This window comes from Delphinapterus leucas, unplaced genomic scaffold, assembly GCF_059928025.1.
Source record: "Delphinapterus leucas isolate spDelLeu-1000000601 "Yukka" unplaced genomic scaffold, BTC_Dleu_Yukka2 spDelLeu_asBTCV2_sq25, whole genome shotgun sequence".
Classification (NCBI taxonomy): domain Eukaryota; kingdom Metazoa; phylum Chordata; class Mammalia; order Artiodactyla; family Monodontidae; genus Delphinapterus; species Delphinapterus leucas.
In genome coordinates, this window is record NW_028322234.1 from 1,894,305 (window position 1) to 1,914,091 (window position 19,787).

At 37.4% G+C, this 19,787-nt stretch overlaps 1 protein-coding gene across 9 annotated transcripts in view; it reads right to left on the reverse strand.

Annotated features, from left to right (window-relative positions):
* The window catches only part of LOC149744014 (FAS-associated factor 2), a 57,312-nt gene that overhangs the window by 16,444 nt on the left and 21,081 nt on the right, over positions 1 to 19,787 (reverse strand). For all 9 annotated transcript variants that reach the window (XM_089905150.1, XM_089905145.1, XM_089905144.1 and 6 more), the window contains one exon: positions 7,295 to 7,363. In XM_089905150.1, coding sequence (XP_089761276.1) covers positions 7,295 to 7,363 — 69 coding nt within the window. The remainder of the gene's footprint in view (positions 1 to 7,294; positions 7,364 to 19,787) is intronic.

Genomic DNA, 19,787 nt, shown 5'->3' on the forward strand with positions numbered 1-19,787 from the left:
CATTCCTTTCCTAACTCTGCCCCTGAAAATGGATATTTGTCCCACTGTAGTAAAAAAATTTGGCCTTACACAAGAGGAGGTCTGATCTCTGCCTTCTTCTGGAGAATAATCTTCTGGAGATAATCTATGTCACACCTGATAAGAGTATCTTTGCTATGGGAACCTAGGGTAGGGCTGACCACCCTAGAAAGACGAACCATTTAATTTAGGCTGGGGATTTTGGGTAATGCAGTATCAGTCAACCTAGAGACTGAGTTCAATTACACAGGCAACCAATCAAATCAATCATGCCTATGTGATGAAGCCCCAGTGAAAACTCGGGACACTGAAGCTGAGGTGAGCTTCCCTGGTTGGTAATACTTCATGCATATTGTCACACACTTGTGCCAGGAGTGTAACATGTCCTGATTCCATGAGAGAAGTAAGGAATCTTTGTGTTTGGAACTCAAGACTCTGCATTAAGTGTCTCTTTCATTAGCTGATTTTAATCTGTATCCTTTCCCTGTAATACACTGTAACCATGAGTTATAATAGCTTTCGGTGAGCTCTTCTAGTGAATTATCAAAACTGAAGGTGGTTTTAGGAACACCTTGAACTTGCAGTTGCTGTCAGAAGTGAGGGTAGGGACTTCCCTGGTGGCATAGTAGTTAAGATTCTGCCTGCCAATGCAGGGGACAGAGGTTCAAGCCCCGGTCTGGGAAGATCCCACATGCCACGGAGTAACTAAGCCCGTGCGCCACAACTACTGAGCCTGCGCTCTAGAGCCCGCGAGCCACAACTACTGAGTCCATGTGCGACAACTACTGAAGTCCGTGCGCCTAGAGCCCATGCTCCGCAACTAGAGAAGCCACCGCAATGAGAAGCCTGCGCACCACAACAAAAGAGTAGCCCCCTCTCAACACAACTAGAGAAAGCCCACAGGCAGCAACGAAGACCCAATGCAGCCATAAATGAGTGAATAAATAAAATTAATTAATTAATTAAAAAAAAAGTGAGGGTGGTCTTTTGGAGGACTTGTGTGCCCTCTAACCTTGACAGTTGGCTTTAAACTTTGCCATGTGGCTAACTTCATGTAGTCCTCTAGGTTTCATGTTTTCAAATATTAAGACACAATTCAATGCGGAAAGAATAGTCTTTCAACAAATGAGGCTGAGACAACTGGATATTCACATGCAAAATAATGAAGCTGACCCCCTAAATCACACTATATACAAAAATTAACTCAAAATACATCAAAGACTTAAATATAAGAGCTGAAATTATAAAACTCCAAAGAAAACACAGGTGAAAATCTTGTGACCTTGGATTAGGCAATGGTTTCTTAGATAAGACACTAAAAGCACAAGCAATAAGAGAAAAAAATAGATAACTGGACTTCATCACAACTGAAAACTTTTGTGCATCAAAGGACACTAACACAGAGTCAAAAGACAACCCCACAGAATGGGAGAAAATATTTACAAATCATATATCTGATAAGGGTCATCTAGTATCTACAGTATATATAAAGAACTTTTACAACTCATCATTGAAAAGACAAACAATCCAATTTAAAAATGGGCAAAGGATTTGAATAGACATCTCTCCAAAGGAGACAAACAAATGACCAAGAAGTATATAAAAAGATGTACTACATTATTAGCTATCAGAAAAATGCATATCAAAATCACAAGATACTATTTCATAACCACTAGAATGACTGTAATATAATAAAAGACAGATGTTACAAGTTGTAGGTGAGGATGTGGAAAAATTGGAACCATCATATACCATTGCTGGGAGTGTAAAATAGTGTAGCCTCTTTGGAAGCAGTCTGGCAGTTCTTCAAAAGGTTAAACATAGTTATCATATGATTCAGCAATTCCACTCCTAGATATATACCCAAGAGAAATGAAAACATATGTCCACACAGAAACTTGTACACTAATATAAACTGCAACATTAATGACAAGATGAAAGGGGAAACAATCCAAATGTTTTATCAACTGATGAATGGATAAAGATATTATGGTAGATTCATACAAGGAATATTATTTGATAATAAAAAATAAAGTATTGATACACGTTGTAACATGGATAAATCTTGAAAACGTTATGCTAAGTGAAATAAGCCAGACACGAAAGGACAAATATTGTCTGATTCCACCTATATGCGTATCTAGAATAGTGAAATTTTATAGTGACAGAAAGTAGAATTGTGGTTACCAGAGGCTGGGTGGAGACAGTAATGGGAAGTAATTGTTTAATGCGTATAGAGTTTCAGTTTGGGACGATGAAAAAGTTCTAAAGATGGATAGTGGTGGGACTTCCCTGGTGGCGCAGTGGTTAAAAATCTGCCTGCCAATGCAGGGGACATTCGATCCCTGGTCCGGGAAGATCCCACATGCCACGGAGCAACTAAATCCCTGTGCCACAGCTACTGAGCCCGCGCGCCACAACTACTGAAGTCCGCACGCCTAGAGCCTGTGCTCCGCAACGAGAAGCCACCACAATGAGAAGCACGCACACCACAACGAAGGGTAGCCCCTGCTCACCACAACTAGAGAAAGCCCACGCGCAGCAACAAAGACCCAATGTAGCCAAAAATAAATTAAAAAAAAAAAAAGATGGATAGTGGTAACTGTTGAACAACAATGTAAATGTAATTAAATTAATGCCACTAAATTGTAATGCCACTTAAAAATGGTTAAAATGGTAAACTACATACCTGGGTGAAGCCAGATTTTCTTCACATACTTCAACTAAAACTACATATCACAAAAGATTACAAGCAGGAGTGAATATGAAAATCCAGCTGTTTTCTATTAAGCCAGACAAAAAAGTCTGCAAACATTAATGTTAACATGTAATGAGTTTATTTATTTATTATTATTTTAAAAAAATGTTTGGCATTTGGTCTTCGTTGCTGCGTGAGACTTTCACTAGTTGCGGCGAGCGGGGGCTACTCTTCATTGCAGTATGCGGGCTTCTCATTGTGGTGGCTTCTCTTGTTGCAGAGCACGGGCTCTAGAGCACAGGCTCAGCAGTTGTGGAGCACAGGCTTAGTTGCTCCGCGGCATGTGGGATCCTCCAGACCAGAGATCAAACCCATGTCCCCTGCACTGCCAGGCGGATTCTTAACCACTGCGCCACCAGGGAAGTCCCGAGTTTATTATTTTTAAAGTGAATTACTAAACAGAACGATTTCAGTTTTAATTTGTCATATGGTAATAGATATCAATAGATACAGCCCATATAAATAGAAGCTCTTTGGAGAAAAATATACATACTTTTAGACAGGCACAAAAATATCTGGGAAAAATGCAAAAGAAATTGTTAATATTGCTATGTTGGGTGTGTAGGACTGAGAAACAGTGGTAGGCAAATGATCTGAGCAGGGTTTTTTTCATATTTAATCTTAGGCTTTGTTTGAACTTCATGTTGCTGCAAATGGCATTATTTCATTCTTTTTTATGGCTGAGTAGTATCCCATTGTATATATACATGACATCTTCTTTATCCATTTATCTGTCAATGGACATTTAGGTTGTTTCTTGGCTATTGTGAATAGTGCTGCTTATGAACACAGGGGTGCATGCATCTTTTTGAATTATAGTTTTATCTGGATATGGGCCCAGGAGTGGGATTGCTAGATCGCACAGTAATTCTATTTTTAGTTTTCTGAGGAACCTCCACATTGTTTTCCACAGTGACTGCACCAACTTACATTCCCACCAACAGAGTAGGAGGTTCCCTTTTCTCCACACCCTCTCCAGCATTTGTTATTTGTAGACTTTTTAATGATAGCCATTCTGACCGGTGTAAGATAGTACCTCATTGTAGTTTTGATTTGCATTTCTCTAATAATTAGTGATGTTGAGCATCTTTTCATGTGCCTATTGGCCACCATCTGTATGTCTTCAAATGACAGTTATCTTTATGTATTATTTTTATGAGTTACTAAAAGTGAAAAAATGTAAATATAGCATAATCCCATTTGTGTAACAAGAAAATTATATTTAAATCTATATAGCCATATAAACTAACAAAAATAGTCTGAAAGGATATACACTAAAATTTAACACTAGCTATCCATGAAATGATGGGATTAAGGGTGAGCATTTTCTTCTTAACACTTTGGAATTCTTTTCCTGTGTGGGTGCATGGGTATGTTTGCAACAAGTTTTTAATATTTCTATACGTCATTTCATGTTAAAGCATGGTTGACATTATACCAGATTAGTTGTAAAACAATAAATAAATAAAGCAGGGGCAGCAATAGTAATAAACCAAATTAGAATTTAAAGTAAAAAGCATCATCTGATATTAACAAAGGATATGTTATTACAAGGAACTTCTAATGGCCACGGGTCTTCATGCATCAAATAGTCAAACTATATAAAAGTTAGAACATCTCCCCCACCAAATAAACACAGAATTTATTAATGCATTTTATTTGCACCATGTACTGTCTTCCCACAGCATACAGAAAAGCATTCTCTTTGATATATTTGTTATTAACATTGGGAAAGTTAATATTATCAGCACACTAAGCAGAGGTGTATATATAAGAAAGTCTGGAAGGACATATAATATACTAAAACATCAAAAGTAGTTATCTCAAGTATGGTTATTAAGAACTTTAATTTTCAACTTTATAAACTCTTAAATTGTTTGCAGACATGTATTGGTTTTGTAATCAGGAAAAAACAAAGATATTACCAATGAAAAGTAAAGAAATCTATAAAACCACATTCAAGTTCATCATGTCAAGTAGTCTTATTAAGTAACCAGAAAAAAAGAAACAGCAGATTTTAATTGTACATTTAATAAGCTTGATTGAATACAAACACCAAACCTTCATCCCACAAAAAACACATTCCTTGACAACCACTGTTGTCGATAGTGGTTACTTCTAGGAAAGAAGGGAAAGAAAGGGAGGGGGTGCAGACAGGATGACATGCAAGCAACTGACAATGGGGGCTTCAATTTTATCTATATTTGTTTAAGAGAAATTTGAAACAAGTATTGCAAAATGCCTGCTTTCAGGAGCTGGATGGTAGGTACATGGTGGCTCCTTTTATCTCTCTATTTTTCTCTAAATTTTAAGAATTTAATTTTTAAAAAATATATATTTCATAATGTTATTAAATGACAAGGACCTTAACATATAAATATTAAATTATATAAATAAAATGAAAGATTAATATGAAAATGATAAACAAAAAAAACCAAGCTACTAGGAATTCCAAATATGTTTCTAAATAACTCTTGGGCCAAAGAAGAAAATAAAAAACTTTAAAAATACAGTTTCAGAAGAAAATTCACAGCCTTAAATGCAAGAAAGAGTACAAATAAAGCTGCAAAAATCATAATGCTAAAAAAAGGAACGTAAACCTACAGAAGTATGAAAAAATACATTAAAGAGAGATTTTGCTTAATAAACAGAAAAAAATGAACTGATAAATATAAGAGCTTTTTATAAACAAAACAAATAAAATAAACTAGTCTCCAGCAAGTCTTGTTTTTAAAAAAGGAAAATAAGCATAATAAAAACAATGAGAAGAGAGAATAGAACAGACACAGAAGAGAGTAAATGATATGCTGCTTTGTACAGCCTATGCTAAATAACCTGGAAATCTCTAAGAAAAAAGCATCTTCTAAGAAAGCTTATCAACAAATAGATTATGAATAATGGGGAAACCATGAAGAAGTTAATAAAGAACAGGCAGAAATAAGTTTTCAAGTGCTTTCTTTAAAATCTATGCTATCTAGGCTTCTCAACTCATTTTATCAAGTCAGTCATTTTATAAAGCCAGCATATGCTTGAAATCAAAGCCTAACAAGGACACAACACCAGAGCAACATCATTCCCTCTGCCTAAAATGCATTCCCCTTAAATGTTCACGTTCATTATTCCTTTTCACCATTCAGGTGTCAGCTCAAATATAACCTCCCCAGAAAGGCCTTACTTGACCACCCTATTAAAATAACTTTCCTGATCCTCTTTGTTCTATTTTCTATACTCATCTTATTCATAGCATTTATTGCAAAGTTAAATTACCTAGAATTAAGCTCCATGAGAGTAGGGACTTCGTCTTATTTGCTGGCATAGTGCCAGAGCCTAGAATTTAATTGCTCAAAAATAGTGCTGAATAACTAAATATCACTTAGGAGTATATTTTCAGAAATCCAGCACCCTATTCAAATAATATACCATAATTAAACAGTAATTTCAACAGATATCAAAAGGGTGCTTGATTAAATTCAACATCCGCTCTTGATATATATTAATATACCAAGAATGGAAGAAGAATCAATAAATATTTGAGAGCCTAAGACGTACTAGGATCAAATTTATATGCTGGGAATACAGCAGTTAACAAAACCAAAAGAACTCTGCTCTCATGGAGCTTATTACATTCTAGTAGTTCTATCTCAAAATAATAACGTAACCAGCAACATACCTGATAATAAAACATCACAGGCATTATAGTGAGGACAAGATGTCTGCTATTACCATTATTAATTGAGACTGCTCTGAAGTTCTAGCCAATTCAATATCAAAAAAAACGAAAGATCCATATACTGAAAAAAAAATCATGCAGTTGCAGATGACACAACTATCTAGAAAATCCAAAAGAATAAATTATAAAATATGTAAGAAAAAGGTTCACATGATGGTATCTGGTTACAAATCAAATATTTAAAAACCAGTATTTTTCTCGAAGAGTAATTAAGAAAAAATAAAGAGAGAGGGACACTATACTGAGAGATTTGGTCACAATCTTTTCTATGATTTTATAAACTTTGATCATAAAATTCACCTTTCTCACAAATTTATTTTTAAAGACTAAAGAGCTGTAAATTTGAAAAAACATCTATTGAGAGAAGATTCCTGCTGTGAAAAAAAATACGTGTCACCTGCCATCCACTGGCAATTCTACCCAGAAGCAGGCGTCCAAGACAGCCCTGCGTGGTGGCTGCAGGCTCCTTTGTGATAGCAAGACAGTAGAGAAAGGAAAAGCCTTAACAGGGCGGTGGGGTTTTTTAATGGTATACTCATAGAGGAGACCTGCTATACAGGATGAATGAACCGAGCTGAAATGTATCCAAAATGGATAATCTCAAAACTTAACATGGATTGGAGAAGGAGGGACTTTGCAGAAAAGGTACAGTTTGTTACCTTTCACAAAAATTTTCAGACATTCATAAAAAAACAAAGAAACAAACAAAAAAAACACGTGTCTTTGAGATCTGTTATCATACCAGGGAAAAAGAAATATAAGTAAGCTCACAATGAATCCTATTATACCTCTATGTTCCAGTTATGCTGTTCCAAGGTATGGCGACATTGATCCATAGATTCTATGCCAGTCAGATCCTGAAAGATTAAAAACAAAAAGTTACTTAGGGAAAAACCAACAGTACATATTGGATATTTTTACTCCTAATAGAATACTTATGAATACCGCTGGGAAAATAAAGTTTTGAAGGCAGATATTCAAGTATGGTAAAATGTCACTATTCAGAATTTATTCAGTCAGTTATTGTAGATGTTACTCCCATACAACAAAAAAAAAATGAAAATTCCTTGTCTTTTAAAACTTCAAGGCTTTCAAGACTACTTGATCAAAATCAATATTCTCTCAAATTCAAGTTTAAAAAATGAAAGACTTCTTCAACCTCTGCGCCCAGCAAAATAGTCTTTAATGCTAAACATCTATTGTTTATCATACTGATATAAAAATGCAGGTTTTCTGCAAATGTAATGCCTTTCACTAACTTACATCATTTTACCTATTAGCTTATAATGCAAAATGTGTAAAACTTTTTATCAAAGGAAGTCTGTAATTCAGATGCTTCCCTCCAATATGTACTTTCCCTACTCCCTTCTCCTTGTACTATTCTTAGGTTTCACTTTGTCTATGACCAAATTTCCTTCTCTGGCTCTTCTCCTATCCCCTCTAAATGTAGAAATTTCCCTAAGGATGTGTCCTTGGCTTTTGCCTCTTCCTGGCAATCCTCAATGACCCTTTCTACTCAAATGACTCATAAATTTCTGGACCTGTCACCTTTTCTGAAGTTTAGCAGCACGTTTCCAATAGCCTATTCAACATTTCTACCTAGATGTGGCACCAGTACCACAAATGCATCATTTAAAACCACTGTATGTGTTAATGACATCACCACCTTCCAAAATATACAGGCAAATATGACATCTGGAACCTCAGCCTCATTTTTGAGTACTCTATCCCTTGAACTACATACTTCATCAGTAATCAAGTTCTGACTGTTTTCTATATCTATAATCACATTTCCATTCCCTGAGCCGGCATCTTCAATCAAGCTTTAATGACACCTCAAGTGAATTGTCAAAATAATTAATTTCTCCTCCTCTTTCTAACTCTTCCCCACCTCCCCTGGTCTCCCCACTCCCCTGTGTGTGTGTTATTTCTCTGCTCAAAAGTTTTCAGCTGACTGGATAATAAAATCCAAAATCCTTAGCTTGGCATTCAATTGTTTCTATAATGTGGCCCCAACCTAGCTTTCTACATTATTTTCTATTTCCCTTTAGGTGTCCGATACTCAACAAATCTAACAGCTTACGTGTACACCTAATGACCAGAATTTCCACAGAGCTAAATTCTAGCCTTCCTTCAAGGTCTAATACAAAAGCCAAACCCATCCATCCATCCTTTCATGCAACACATGTCTACTGTTTATTTCCTATTCTGTGTATTACTTACTATGTCCAGGGATATAGGGATGAATACAATACAGCCTCTATCCTCAAGAAATTCCTCTTAATAACCAGCAAGCAACAGGAAAAAGAGATTGATCTCAACCTGCTAAGAATGTCGTAACATGTACTGGTGAGTTAGGAGCCTGAGATTCTCACTTTGGTTCTGTGCCCTGTGATCAGTGACCAAACATGTTTTAATTCTAGCTTCCTTTATGTACAACGTGAGGGATTTAATTTGGACTATTTGACTATCCTTTCCAAAGCTTAGAAGAAAAAAACCAAAAACTGAACTTTGCATTCTTTAGGTATGCAGTTGTTTATTTTTTTTAATTACACAAGTAGTATAGAAACTTTGCTTTTTTCTTTAAACTGAACTATTTATTTATTTATTTATTTATTTATGGCTGCGTTGGTTCTTTGTTGCTGCGCGCCGGCTTTCTCTAGTTGCGGCAAGTGGGGGCTACACTTCGTTGCGGTGCATAGGCTTCTCATTGTGGTGGCTTCTCTTGTTGTGGAGCACAGGCTCTAGGTGTGCAGGCTTCAGTAGTTGTGGCTTACGGGCTCAGTAGTTGTGGTTTGTGGGGTCTAGAGAGCAGGCTCAGTATTTGTGGTGCATGGGCTTAGTTGCTCCGTGGCACATGGGATGTTCCTGGACCAGGGCTCGAACCCATGTCCCCTGCATTGGCAGGCGGATTCTTAACCACTGTGACACCAGGGAAGTCCCTGCTAATATATTTTTATGTTTAAAATACTACAAAATTTTCAATACTGCAATTGGAAAAGCTCTGTTAAGAACTCTAGAGCTCTATTAAGAACCACTGGCTTTGACAGCTCTGACAATGTGGATTTTTTCCTGACCCCCGCGGGCCTCTTACCAGTTTGGCTATTGCCTTCTGGCTTATAATAGGATCACCTTTAACTTTTGATTTCCTTACAGCCCATTGCAGATAACTGGGATGTCCAGGGTTCCACTCCCTCTCTGTACATTCTCTTTAAGAATTGGACTTTACTTTTACCTTCTTCTCAGGGTATGAATGACTACTCTGTCTTTACCAAAAATGTTTTCTACCTCTCTTATGAACCTATTATTTTCTATCAGCTATTATGACTATTTACACTCATTCTACTGCCTTATCAGAGGATGCATGCTCCTTAAGAGCAGTGTCTGTGATTCATCTCTATATAACGCTCCCCAGTACCTACACACAGTTAAGGGCTTAAAAGGCTGCAGAAAAAGTCTGTCCGAGTTAAAAAGACCTTTTAGTATAAGCTTCAATAACCATAGCTACTAAAGTGAAATCCTCTAGAAAATGTCACCAAAACTCATTGTACATTAATACCCTGGGGTTTTAATTAAACTCCATCTAGTCAGAACTAGATGCTAAGCTGGCTGTTAAAAATACATATTTGCGGAATCTTCCTGGAGATCAATAAGTCAGGGATGGAGCCAAGGAATCAGTGGGTTTTTTGAAAAGCTCCTCAGTTGATTCTAATGTACAGCCAGGCCAGGAAATCCATGGTATTGTACAATTCTAAGTGGGACCAGAGATTATACGTCACTTATTAAAATAACTTTTTAAAAAAGGGGTTATGAACACTGTAGGAGAGAACAATCAGGGTAACTGCACATCTTCAGTATACTGAAATACTTAACCTAATGCAAGCAAAACCCTTTTATTGTATAAGTAGTGAATCAGGGTAAACTAGAAGCCCAACTTGAATAAGCCTGCTTTTCAGTCACTACTGATGAGTATTAAAAACATGCACTAGCAATATGCTAGGAAAGGACTATTCATGTATCAACAAATATTCACTGATCTGGTATTCTAGATATCCAGGATACAAATACAGTCCCTGCACTCATTAGGCTTGTATCCTACTAGAGAGAGACTGAGCAAAACAAACCACACACATAGAGAAAATAAATGAACAAAAATTTAGGCTGGGGGATTCCTTAGGATAGGGTGCTCAAAGAAGGACTCTCCAAGGAGATAACATTTCAGGAGAGGCCTGATGAAAGATAAGGGTCCAGTCATGGGAAAATATGTGGGAAGACTATTCCAGGCAGAAGGACAAATGCAAAAACTCTGAGACAAATGGATACATGACACTATGCATTTGTCAAAACCCACAGAACTTTACAGCAGAGTGAACCTTAATGTACAGAAATTTAAAAAATAATTTAGAAGGTGAGAGGATCCCAGGATGGAACACAGACTGTGACAAAATAATCTAATGGTATTAAAAATATATGAAACAACCTCACTGAATGGGGTGGGAGGAAAAGGTGTTAACCTAAAACTCTGGAAATGAGTGAAGTCTGTAAGACTAAAGGCAAAAGGAACTGCACACAAGCACTGTGCTCTAGCTGACAGAGTTGGTTCACCGTATATGTTCATTCTGAAGCACGATATCCATATACTTATACTGGAAATGAACAATAAAACAGAGAGTGGGAGCCAGTTTTCTCATTGTTGAAGTGGGAAGTTACAGACAGTCGAGAGGAGAAGGCTGGATGATCCATGTGGGTGAGAGTTGGAAACATCTGAATCAACTCATTTTTAAGTTTAATTTAGACAGATGGCTGCATACAGAACTAGTTAGCTTAGTATACACATATGTATGTCTTTGCTCTATCAGCTGAGAAGGCCTAGAGGCAACAACACACACCCCAATAGCAAGCACACATAATGCCCAGATTCTGGTTTATAATATGTTCTCCAATAAAAGGAACCAGGTTCCTTGGAGAAATGGCTAATTCTAGGACTGGAGCAAAAAATACACAGGATGAGCCTGGAGAATCCTGTAGTTCCAAAAAGTAAAGGAGTGCTCAAAAAACCCCATAATGATGGGAATATATCAAAGTGATACAGGAATCAACTGAAAGAGCTCCCAATGGCCAAAGCTGGTACAATTTGAGCAAGAAAATAAAGTAGTAATAGGTTATAATCCAAAGTACAAAATAAACATCCTTGAGTCCATATGAACAGAAATACATGACTGAATAAATAAATAAATGGGGGAGAATAGACAAATCCTGTGCAGAATTCCAAATAACTATGTAGATAGATACTTTGCCTTCTAGGAGGTGGAACATAACTCTTCACTCCTTAGGTATGTATGGGCTGTGCATAGTGACTTCCTTCCAAAGAGTACAGTACGGAAAAGGAGGAAAAAAGATTAACTTCATAGTGGAGAAACCTGACAAACACTACCTGAGCAAGACTGATGTTGATCAATAGCGATAAATCCTGTTGATAATATGTACCCTTGATAAAATGTAATGAAAAGGCACTTTACCTCTGTGGTCTTCCTCCCCAAACCCCAAACTCCAGCCTCATCATGAGAAAAACATCACAAAAATCCCAACTGAGGGACAACCCACAAAATACATGACCAGTGCTCCTCAAACTGTCAAGGTCATCAAAAACCAGGAAGAGTCTGAGAAACTGTCACAGGCAAGAGGAGCCTAAGAAGGCACAGTCACTAAATGTAAGGTGGGATCCCAGAACAGAAAAAGGACATTAGGTAAAAACTAAAGAAATCTGAATAAAGTGTGGACTTTAGTTAATAATAATGCAATAATACTGGTTCATTAATTGTGACAAATGTACCAAACTAGTATGTAAGATGTTAATAAGGAACACTGAGTGAAGGTATATGGGAAGTCTGCATACTATTTTTAAAAGTTTTCTGTAAATCTAAATCTATTCTAAAATAAAAGGTTTATTTAAAAAGTGGAAAAACAGGACTTCCTGGTGGCACAGTGGTTAACAATCCGCTTGCCAATGCATGGGCCACGGGTTCGAGCCCTGGTCCAGGAAGATCCCACATGCTGTGGAGCAACTAAGCCTGTGCACCACAACTACTGAACCTGCGCTCTAGAGCCTGCGAGCCACAACTACTGAGCCCACGTGCCACAACTAATGAAGCCTGTGCACCTAGAGCCCATGCTTCATAACAAGAGAAGCCACTGCAATGAGAAGCCCGCGCACCGCAACGAAAAGTAGCTCCCGCTCACCCCAACTAGAGAAAGCCTGTGCGCAACGAAGACCCAACACAGCCAAAAAAAAAAGTGGAAAAACAAAACAAAACTGGGGTGGGAGAGATACATCTGAGACAGAACAAGCTTGGCAAGTTGGCAGATAAGGTCTGAGAAGTAGGCAGGGTAGGGAAAGTTCATCTAGGGTCGTGTTTCTCAACCCTGCTTGCACATCAGAAGCATCCGAGGGGAATCTACAGCTATCTAGACACCTCCCCCCTACAAAAGCAATTTAATCAGATTCTCTGAATATGCAGGCTAGGCACAGGTAAATTTTTTCCTGGAAGGGAAGGAGCTTCCAGCTGAGTCTAATGTACAGTCAGAGTTGAGAATCACTAACCCAGAGCCTTACTTCTAAGTTCAGCAGGAGTGTCATGACCATATGTAGCCAGTCATTCTGGCTGCTTTGTGAATTAATTGTAGAGGGCATGACAGAGAGCAAGAAGCAGCAAGGAGACTATACAGGAATCCTAGGGAAAGAGAATGCTGGTTTAGCATAGGATCGTAGCAGTGAAAAGGGAAAGAAGAGGATAGATTGAGGTTATATTGTAAAGACAGAGCCAAGAAGATTGGATAATATGTGGAAGTAGAAGAGAAATATTAAGATACAGTGTTCAAAAAAATTAGGAGGAAAAGTGGAAACAGACCGCCAAAGATGAATGCGCTCTTATTCATTATATCATGATGCTAAATGCATCGTGCGGGAATGGATTTCCTGACCTCAAAGCTAGCCAACAGGATCCAAAAATGAAAAACATGCCGAACTCATCTGGCACTCACTGTCTGAAAACAGATGTAACTCATAACCTAGACATGGGTTGGCTACCTGGGTTTTCTCTCAGTTTTGTACTTTAAAAAACCTAGTATAAGTTAGGTTAAGACAGTTTAAATACTAGAGAAAGATGAGGAAGGGAGAGGTTTCCCTGTGGTCACAACTACTACCACTTCCCTGTATTCCAAGAAAAGGATTTAGAGTTTTGATTCAATCTCCTTTCCAAACTTAAAAACAAACAAACAAAAACAAACATACAGGGGGAACTGATTAATGGTCTTTGCTTCTCCTTTCTAGACTGTAAGCATCTTGACAAAAATCCATTCACCTTCGCTTTCTGATCTTCGTAGGACTCTTCTGGTGTTTTCTCTCCTGGCTTGGGAACCAATCTTTCCACCCCATTCTTTCCACTAACCAGCCGCACCTTTCACACATCACTGCATACAGTCAAGGTTTGGGGAGATTTCTCAATTTTCTCTTCTCCATGAGAGTCTTCTCTCCAGGATATGTACAAATTTGAGCATTCTTACTTATTATACCAAGTACTCCTTTATGCATTAGTCTCCCTACCCATTTTAATGATTATATAATATTCTAATTGGCTAAAACAATTTACATATAGATTTTGCAACTGCTTCTGATGTTCTGCTATTAAAACAGCACTTTGATGAACATTTCTGTTTATAAAGTTTCTCTGTATTTAGGCTTTTACCCCTTAGGATCCAGTTAAAATTATGGGCCAAGGAATATACATTTTTCCCCCCCATTCTCAGTTTTCCCTGAGAGGAATATACATATTTTTATGTTCTTGATACATACTGCTAAAATGCACTTTAAAAGGACTATTCCAATTTACATTGAATAGGGCTGGTTTCAATGTGAGTCAAAAACTAAATATGTGACAAGCCAATAGTCATTTCAGTGCCAATTAAGCTTTGCAATGCCAGCTTTGTTCAAAAAGAAAGAATATTACAGGTTTGGCTGGAGACACTGTATTAGCTTTGCTACCAATTCTCTCCTCAGCAATAACATGTTTGGCTATAAGCACTTACAGAAGAGAGATGAAACACAGAAGTTGAGGGAATTTTATATTTAATAACCTCAGTCATTGGTTTCAAGCTCCTCCCAAACTAATTTCTTTAGAACTCAGCAGGCTGTAATTCTTTTAATAGGAACTTTCTTTTGAAAAGAGAACCCATTTATCTCTATATCCCCTAGACCTAGTGTAGTGCCTTAGCATACAGTAGAAAATGTTTAAATGAACATCTTGCCCTCACGCCAATGATCAACTTTTACTTCTTTATCTCTCTCTAGTTTTTAAACATTGTTCTTTTCGTTATTACTCATTTATTCCTACTTTGTGTAAGGAACTATACAGTTTCCTCAACAATCCCATGAGATAGTGCCATCATACCCATTATCAGTTGAGAATATCGAGACTCTTTAAAAAGAATTATGTGGAAGACACCGCGCACTAATTCAGGTACACGGTAAGTGATCAATAAAGGTTAGCTAAATCTGTAATTTCACCTAACTGGCCTGCTCTTCAGAACTCTGGTTTACATTTAGATCTACTGACATCTGAGGTGATCTGAGATGGTGCTGGACAAAAGAGCTTCAAGGAGTAGAAAGTTTAACTTTGGCACCTCCTTCTCCCTCTAATCTTTCAGGACCAGTGTGTACCACAAATCCCCTATTCAGGCAGGCCCATCCAAGTCTGTCTCACTGAGAAATATCCCTTGTTCCAAGATGATCTCTCCCTTCCGCCTCCCCTCAAAGCTCTCAAAGCTAACTCCTCTTCAATGAATTGCCCTCCCAAGGATTTAGCATAATGTTACATTTAGTTACATCAATTTACACAAATGTAACAGACTGACAGCATTAGTAGGAGAAAGGAAGTACTTACCTTTAGGGCAAAAAAGACCCAGAACCCCAATCAATCTCTAACTAGCAAAATGCATAGGGGAGATTGGAGGGATGTGCGTGAACCATTCTATATCCTTCTCCTATTCCAACCTTAGTCTAACTTCCTCCTCCCAAATCAGATGACAGTAGGATGTCAACACCACTTGGCAACCTACATCTGAAATATTGTGATCCTCAATCTATCTCTTGCTGAAGCATAACTGAAGGAAGGTACCACAAACAACAGACGTACAGTGTTGTAACCAGATGTCTCATTCGACTATTTGGATAGGGATTGGGTAATGAGTTAATCACTCTACAATAATCACTACAGTGCTTACCTAAGAAGTGTTTCTTTCCACCTCATCTGTTTATTATACTAACAAACACTGCAGGAGGCTGAGTTGAAATCTAAGTACTCTCTAAATTCCACTTGGCTTGTTGGCTCTAGCTTGTTGAGGATGCATATTTTAACTTGTTTTCAGTTTTTCCCAGAGAGAAACTTGGGAAAAAGCAGAGATCTTTGTTCTCTCTTTCCTGCAACACAGATAGCTTTGCTTTATGCAATAAGCAGTATGCTCTCACTAGTAGTGGCAGGAGAAATGGAATTTGAAGTCCTTTAAGGAAGTAAAGTGATCACACCTCGGCTCTAATCTGTAACTAAAGCTCTTACACTCAGATCTTTATTATTCACATTTAATTACTGATTTACCAAATTAAATACCAGCGGCTTCCATTTCCTAAGCACCTATTACTATGTAATAGGCAATGCAAGTTATAAAGCCCTCATTTTCACCGAGAAACCCAAGGATTCAAGAGGTTATATACTTTGTGTAAGAATATCCTTGTTTAAGAATAATGATAAGTGGTGGAGCCAAGACTGAAACCTAGAATAACTATGTCCAAAGTCCAGGTTGTCTCCTATGCTATACTGCCTCACATTATTTAACTAACTCATCTTAGAAAACAAGAAGTTTTCAATAAATTCTCAATTTGGAAAATTTCAACAAAATTTTCGTTCAACTGAGAATAAAACATCTGGAATTCTTCCAATTTTCACATTAAAGAGTAAAGATAAATTGAGGACAATATTTCAACCCCTCATTTTGCATAAAAGGAAACTGAGGCTTAGCAAAGTGAACAAGCTTTCTCAAGTCACAGAGCATGAGGGTGGCAGAACTGTCCAGTCTTCTTATTCCCAGTCTCTTCTATCATCACTGTACCTACCGGTAGCTAAGAAACAGCTCATAGATGTACATAAAATTTTTCTCCTTTATGCCCAGGGTCAACAATTAAGTTTTGTTCTTTTGAGTTTGGTGTCAAATAAGACTGGAAAATGCTGCTTATCAAATCCCCTTTCTGGAAATTCCCAATACATCTTTTAAAGGCTTTGAAAAGTCCTGCCTTTATTTAAAAAGAAAAAAAATTTTAACTTCACCTAAAGGAAGGTCTTATCCAAGCAATTAAGAGTAGGTGGAATAAGTGGTGGACCTTTGTTGGAAATTTAGAAGACACCAGAATCTTGAATAATCCTTCATTCTAATTCTACTAGCTGGGTGAACTTAGGCATCTTTCTGAGGTTCAGTTTCTTTTTTTTTTTTTTTTTTTAATTTATTTTTGGCTGTGTTGGGTCTTTGTCGCTGTGCAGGGGCTTTCCCTAGTTGCGGCAAGCAGGGGCTACTCTTTGTTGTGGTGCGCGGGCTTCTCACTGCGGTGGCTATTCTTGTTGAGGAGCATGGGCTCTAGGTGCGTGGGCTTCAGCAGTTGTGACACGCAGGCTCAGTAGTTGTCGCTCGCGGGCTCTAGAGCATGGGCTCAGTAGTTGTGGTGCATGGGCTTAGTTGCTCCGTGGCATGTGGGATCTTCCTGGACCAGGGATCGAACCCGTATCCCCTGCATTGGCAGGCGGATTCTTAACCATTGCGCCACCAGGGAAGTCACAAGGTTGTTTCCTTATTGATAAAATGTAAATTAAAATACTAATTAACCCACTGGGTTGTAAAGATTAAGTGTAGAATGCTCAATTTAGCTATTATTTTTAAGAAACATGAAGGAAACATTAAAAATGAGAATGTTATAATGAAACTATACTTAGTTCATGTGGACAAGGAAGACATCTGTACATCAACTAAGATGACCATGTGGATTTTTTCCCTTCATTATTTAATGTGGAGTATTACACGGATAGAATTTCATACGTTGAAGCATTCTTGGCATTCCAGAGATAAATCCCACTTGGTTATGGTGTATAATCCTTTTAATATGCTGCTGAATTCAGTTTGCTAGTATTTGGTCGAGGATTTTTGCATTAATGTTTATAAGGGATATTGGTCTGTAGTTTTTTAGCAGTATCTGGGTATGGCGGTAACGCTGGCTTCAAAGAATGAGTTAGAAAGTGTTCCCTCCTTTTCAATGTTTTAAAAAAGTTGGAGAAGGACTGGAATTAGTTCTTTAAATTTGTTTGGTAGAATTCACCAGTGAAGCCATCAGGTTCAAGGCATTTCTTTGTTGGGAGATTTTTGATTATGGATTCAATCTCCTTACTGGTTATAGGTCTATTCAGATTTTCTATTTCTTTGTGATTTAGTCTTGGTAGGTTTTGTATTTCTAGGAATTTGTCTATCTCATCTAGGTTATCTAATTTTTTGGCATACAATTTTTCACAGTACTCTCTTCTAATCATTTTTTCCTTCTGTAGAATTGGTAATAACGTCTCCATTTTCAATTCTGTTTAGTAATCTGAATCTTTTCTTTTTCTTAGTCCACCTAGCTAAAGGTTTGTCAATTTTGTTGATTTCAAAGAACCGATTTTTGGTTTCACTGATTTTTCTATTCTCTGTGTTGTTTACCTAGGCTCTGTTCCTTATATTACCTTCCTTCTGCTAGTTCTGAGTTTAGTTTGTTCTTTTCCTTCTAGTCCCTTAAGTTATACAGTTAGGTTGTTGATTTAAGATCTTTGGTGTTTTAAAATTTTTTTTTATTTTTTGGCCACGCCGCGTGGCATGCGGGATCTTAGTTCCCCGACCAGGGATCAAACCTGTGCCCCCTGCACGGGAAGCACGGAGTCTTAACCACTGGACCACCAGGGAAGACGCTTTTATTATTTTTTTTTATTTTATTTAAGATCTTTTGTGTTTTTTAACATTTGTGTTTAATAGCTACCAACGCCCCCACCACTCCCCAAGCATTTCTTGCTGCATCCCGTAAGTTTTGGCATGTTATGCTTTCATTTTCATTCATCTCTACATATTTTCTAATTTTCCTTGTGATTACTTCTTTGATCCATTGGTTATTTAAGAGTGTGTTGTTTACATACATTTGTGAATCTTCCAGTTTTACTTCTGTTATTAATTTCTACCTTAATTTCATTGTGGTTTGAGAAGCTACTTTGTATGATAGCTATCTATTAAAATCAATTGAGACGTAACTTCTTATATGTAGAAAACTCTAAAGACCGCCCCCCATCCCTGTTAGAGCTAATAAATGAATTCAACAAAGTAGCAGGATACAAAGTCAACACACAAGTTTCAGTTGCATTTCTTTACACTAACAATGAACACTCTAAAAATGAAAGTAAGAAAACAATTCCATTTACAATGGCATCAAAAAGAATACTGTGAATTAACTGAGGAGGTGAAAGACTTGTACAATGAAAACTACAAAACACTGCTGAAAGAAATTAAAGACCTACATAAATGGAAAGACACCCAGTGTTCGTGGATTGGAAGACAATACTGTTAAAAACCCAAAGTGAGCTACAGATTCAGAGCAGTCCCTATCAAAATCCCAATGCCTTTTTTTTTTTTTTTTTTTTGCAGAAATAGAAAAACCAACCTTAAAACTCATACAGAATCTCAAGGGACCCGAAGAGCCAAAACAATCTTGAAAAAGAACAAAGCTAGAGGACTCACACCTCCTGATTTCAAAACTTACTATAAAGTTACAGTAATCAAAACAATGTGGTACTGACACAAAGATAATCAAAACAATGTGGTACGGACACAAAGACAGACATATAGGCCAATGGAATGGAATAGAGTCCAGAAATAAACTCTTGCATATATGGGAAAATGATTTTTGACAAAGGTGTCAAGACCATTCAATGGGGAAAGACCAGTCTTTTCAACAAATGGTGCTGGAAAACTGGATATCCACATGCAAAAGCTGGATCTTTGCTGTGAAATATATATACTGGTCTCTGCCCCCAGTTTCTGACATAGAGCTCCTAAAACCCTTGCAGATAGGGGTACCAGGAGATTCTTTTGTTCTAACATTTAGTTTTTGACCCCAGTTCCTGACTCAGAGCTCTCAAAACCCTTATAATTTCCTACGTGATAAGAGCG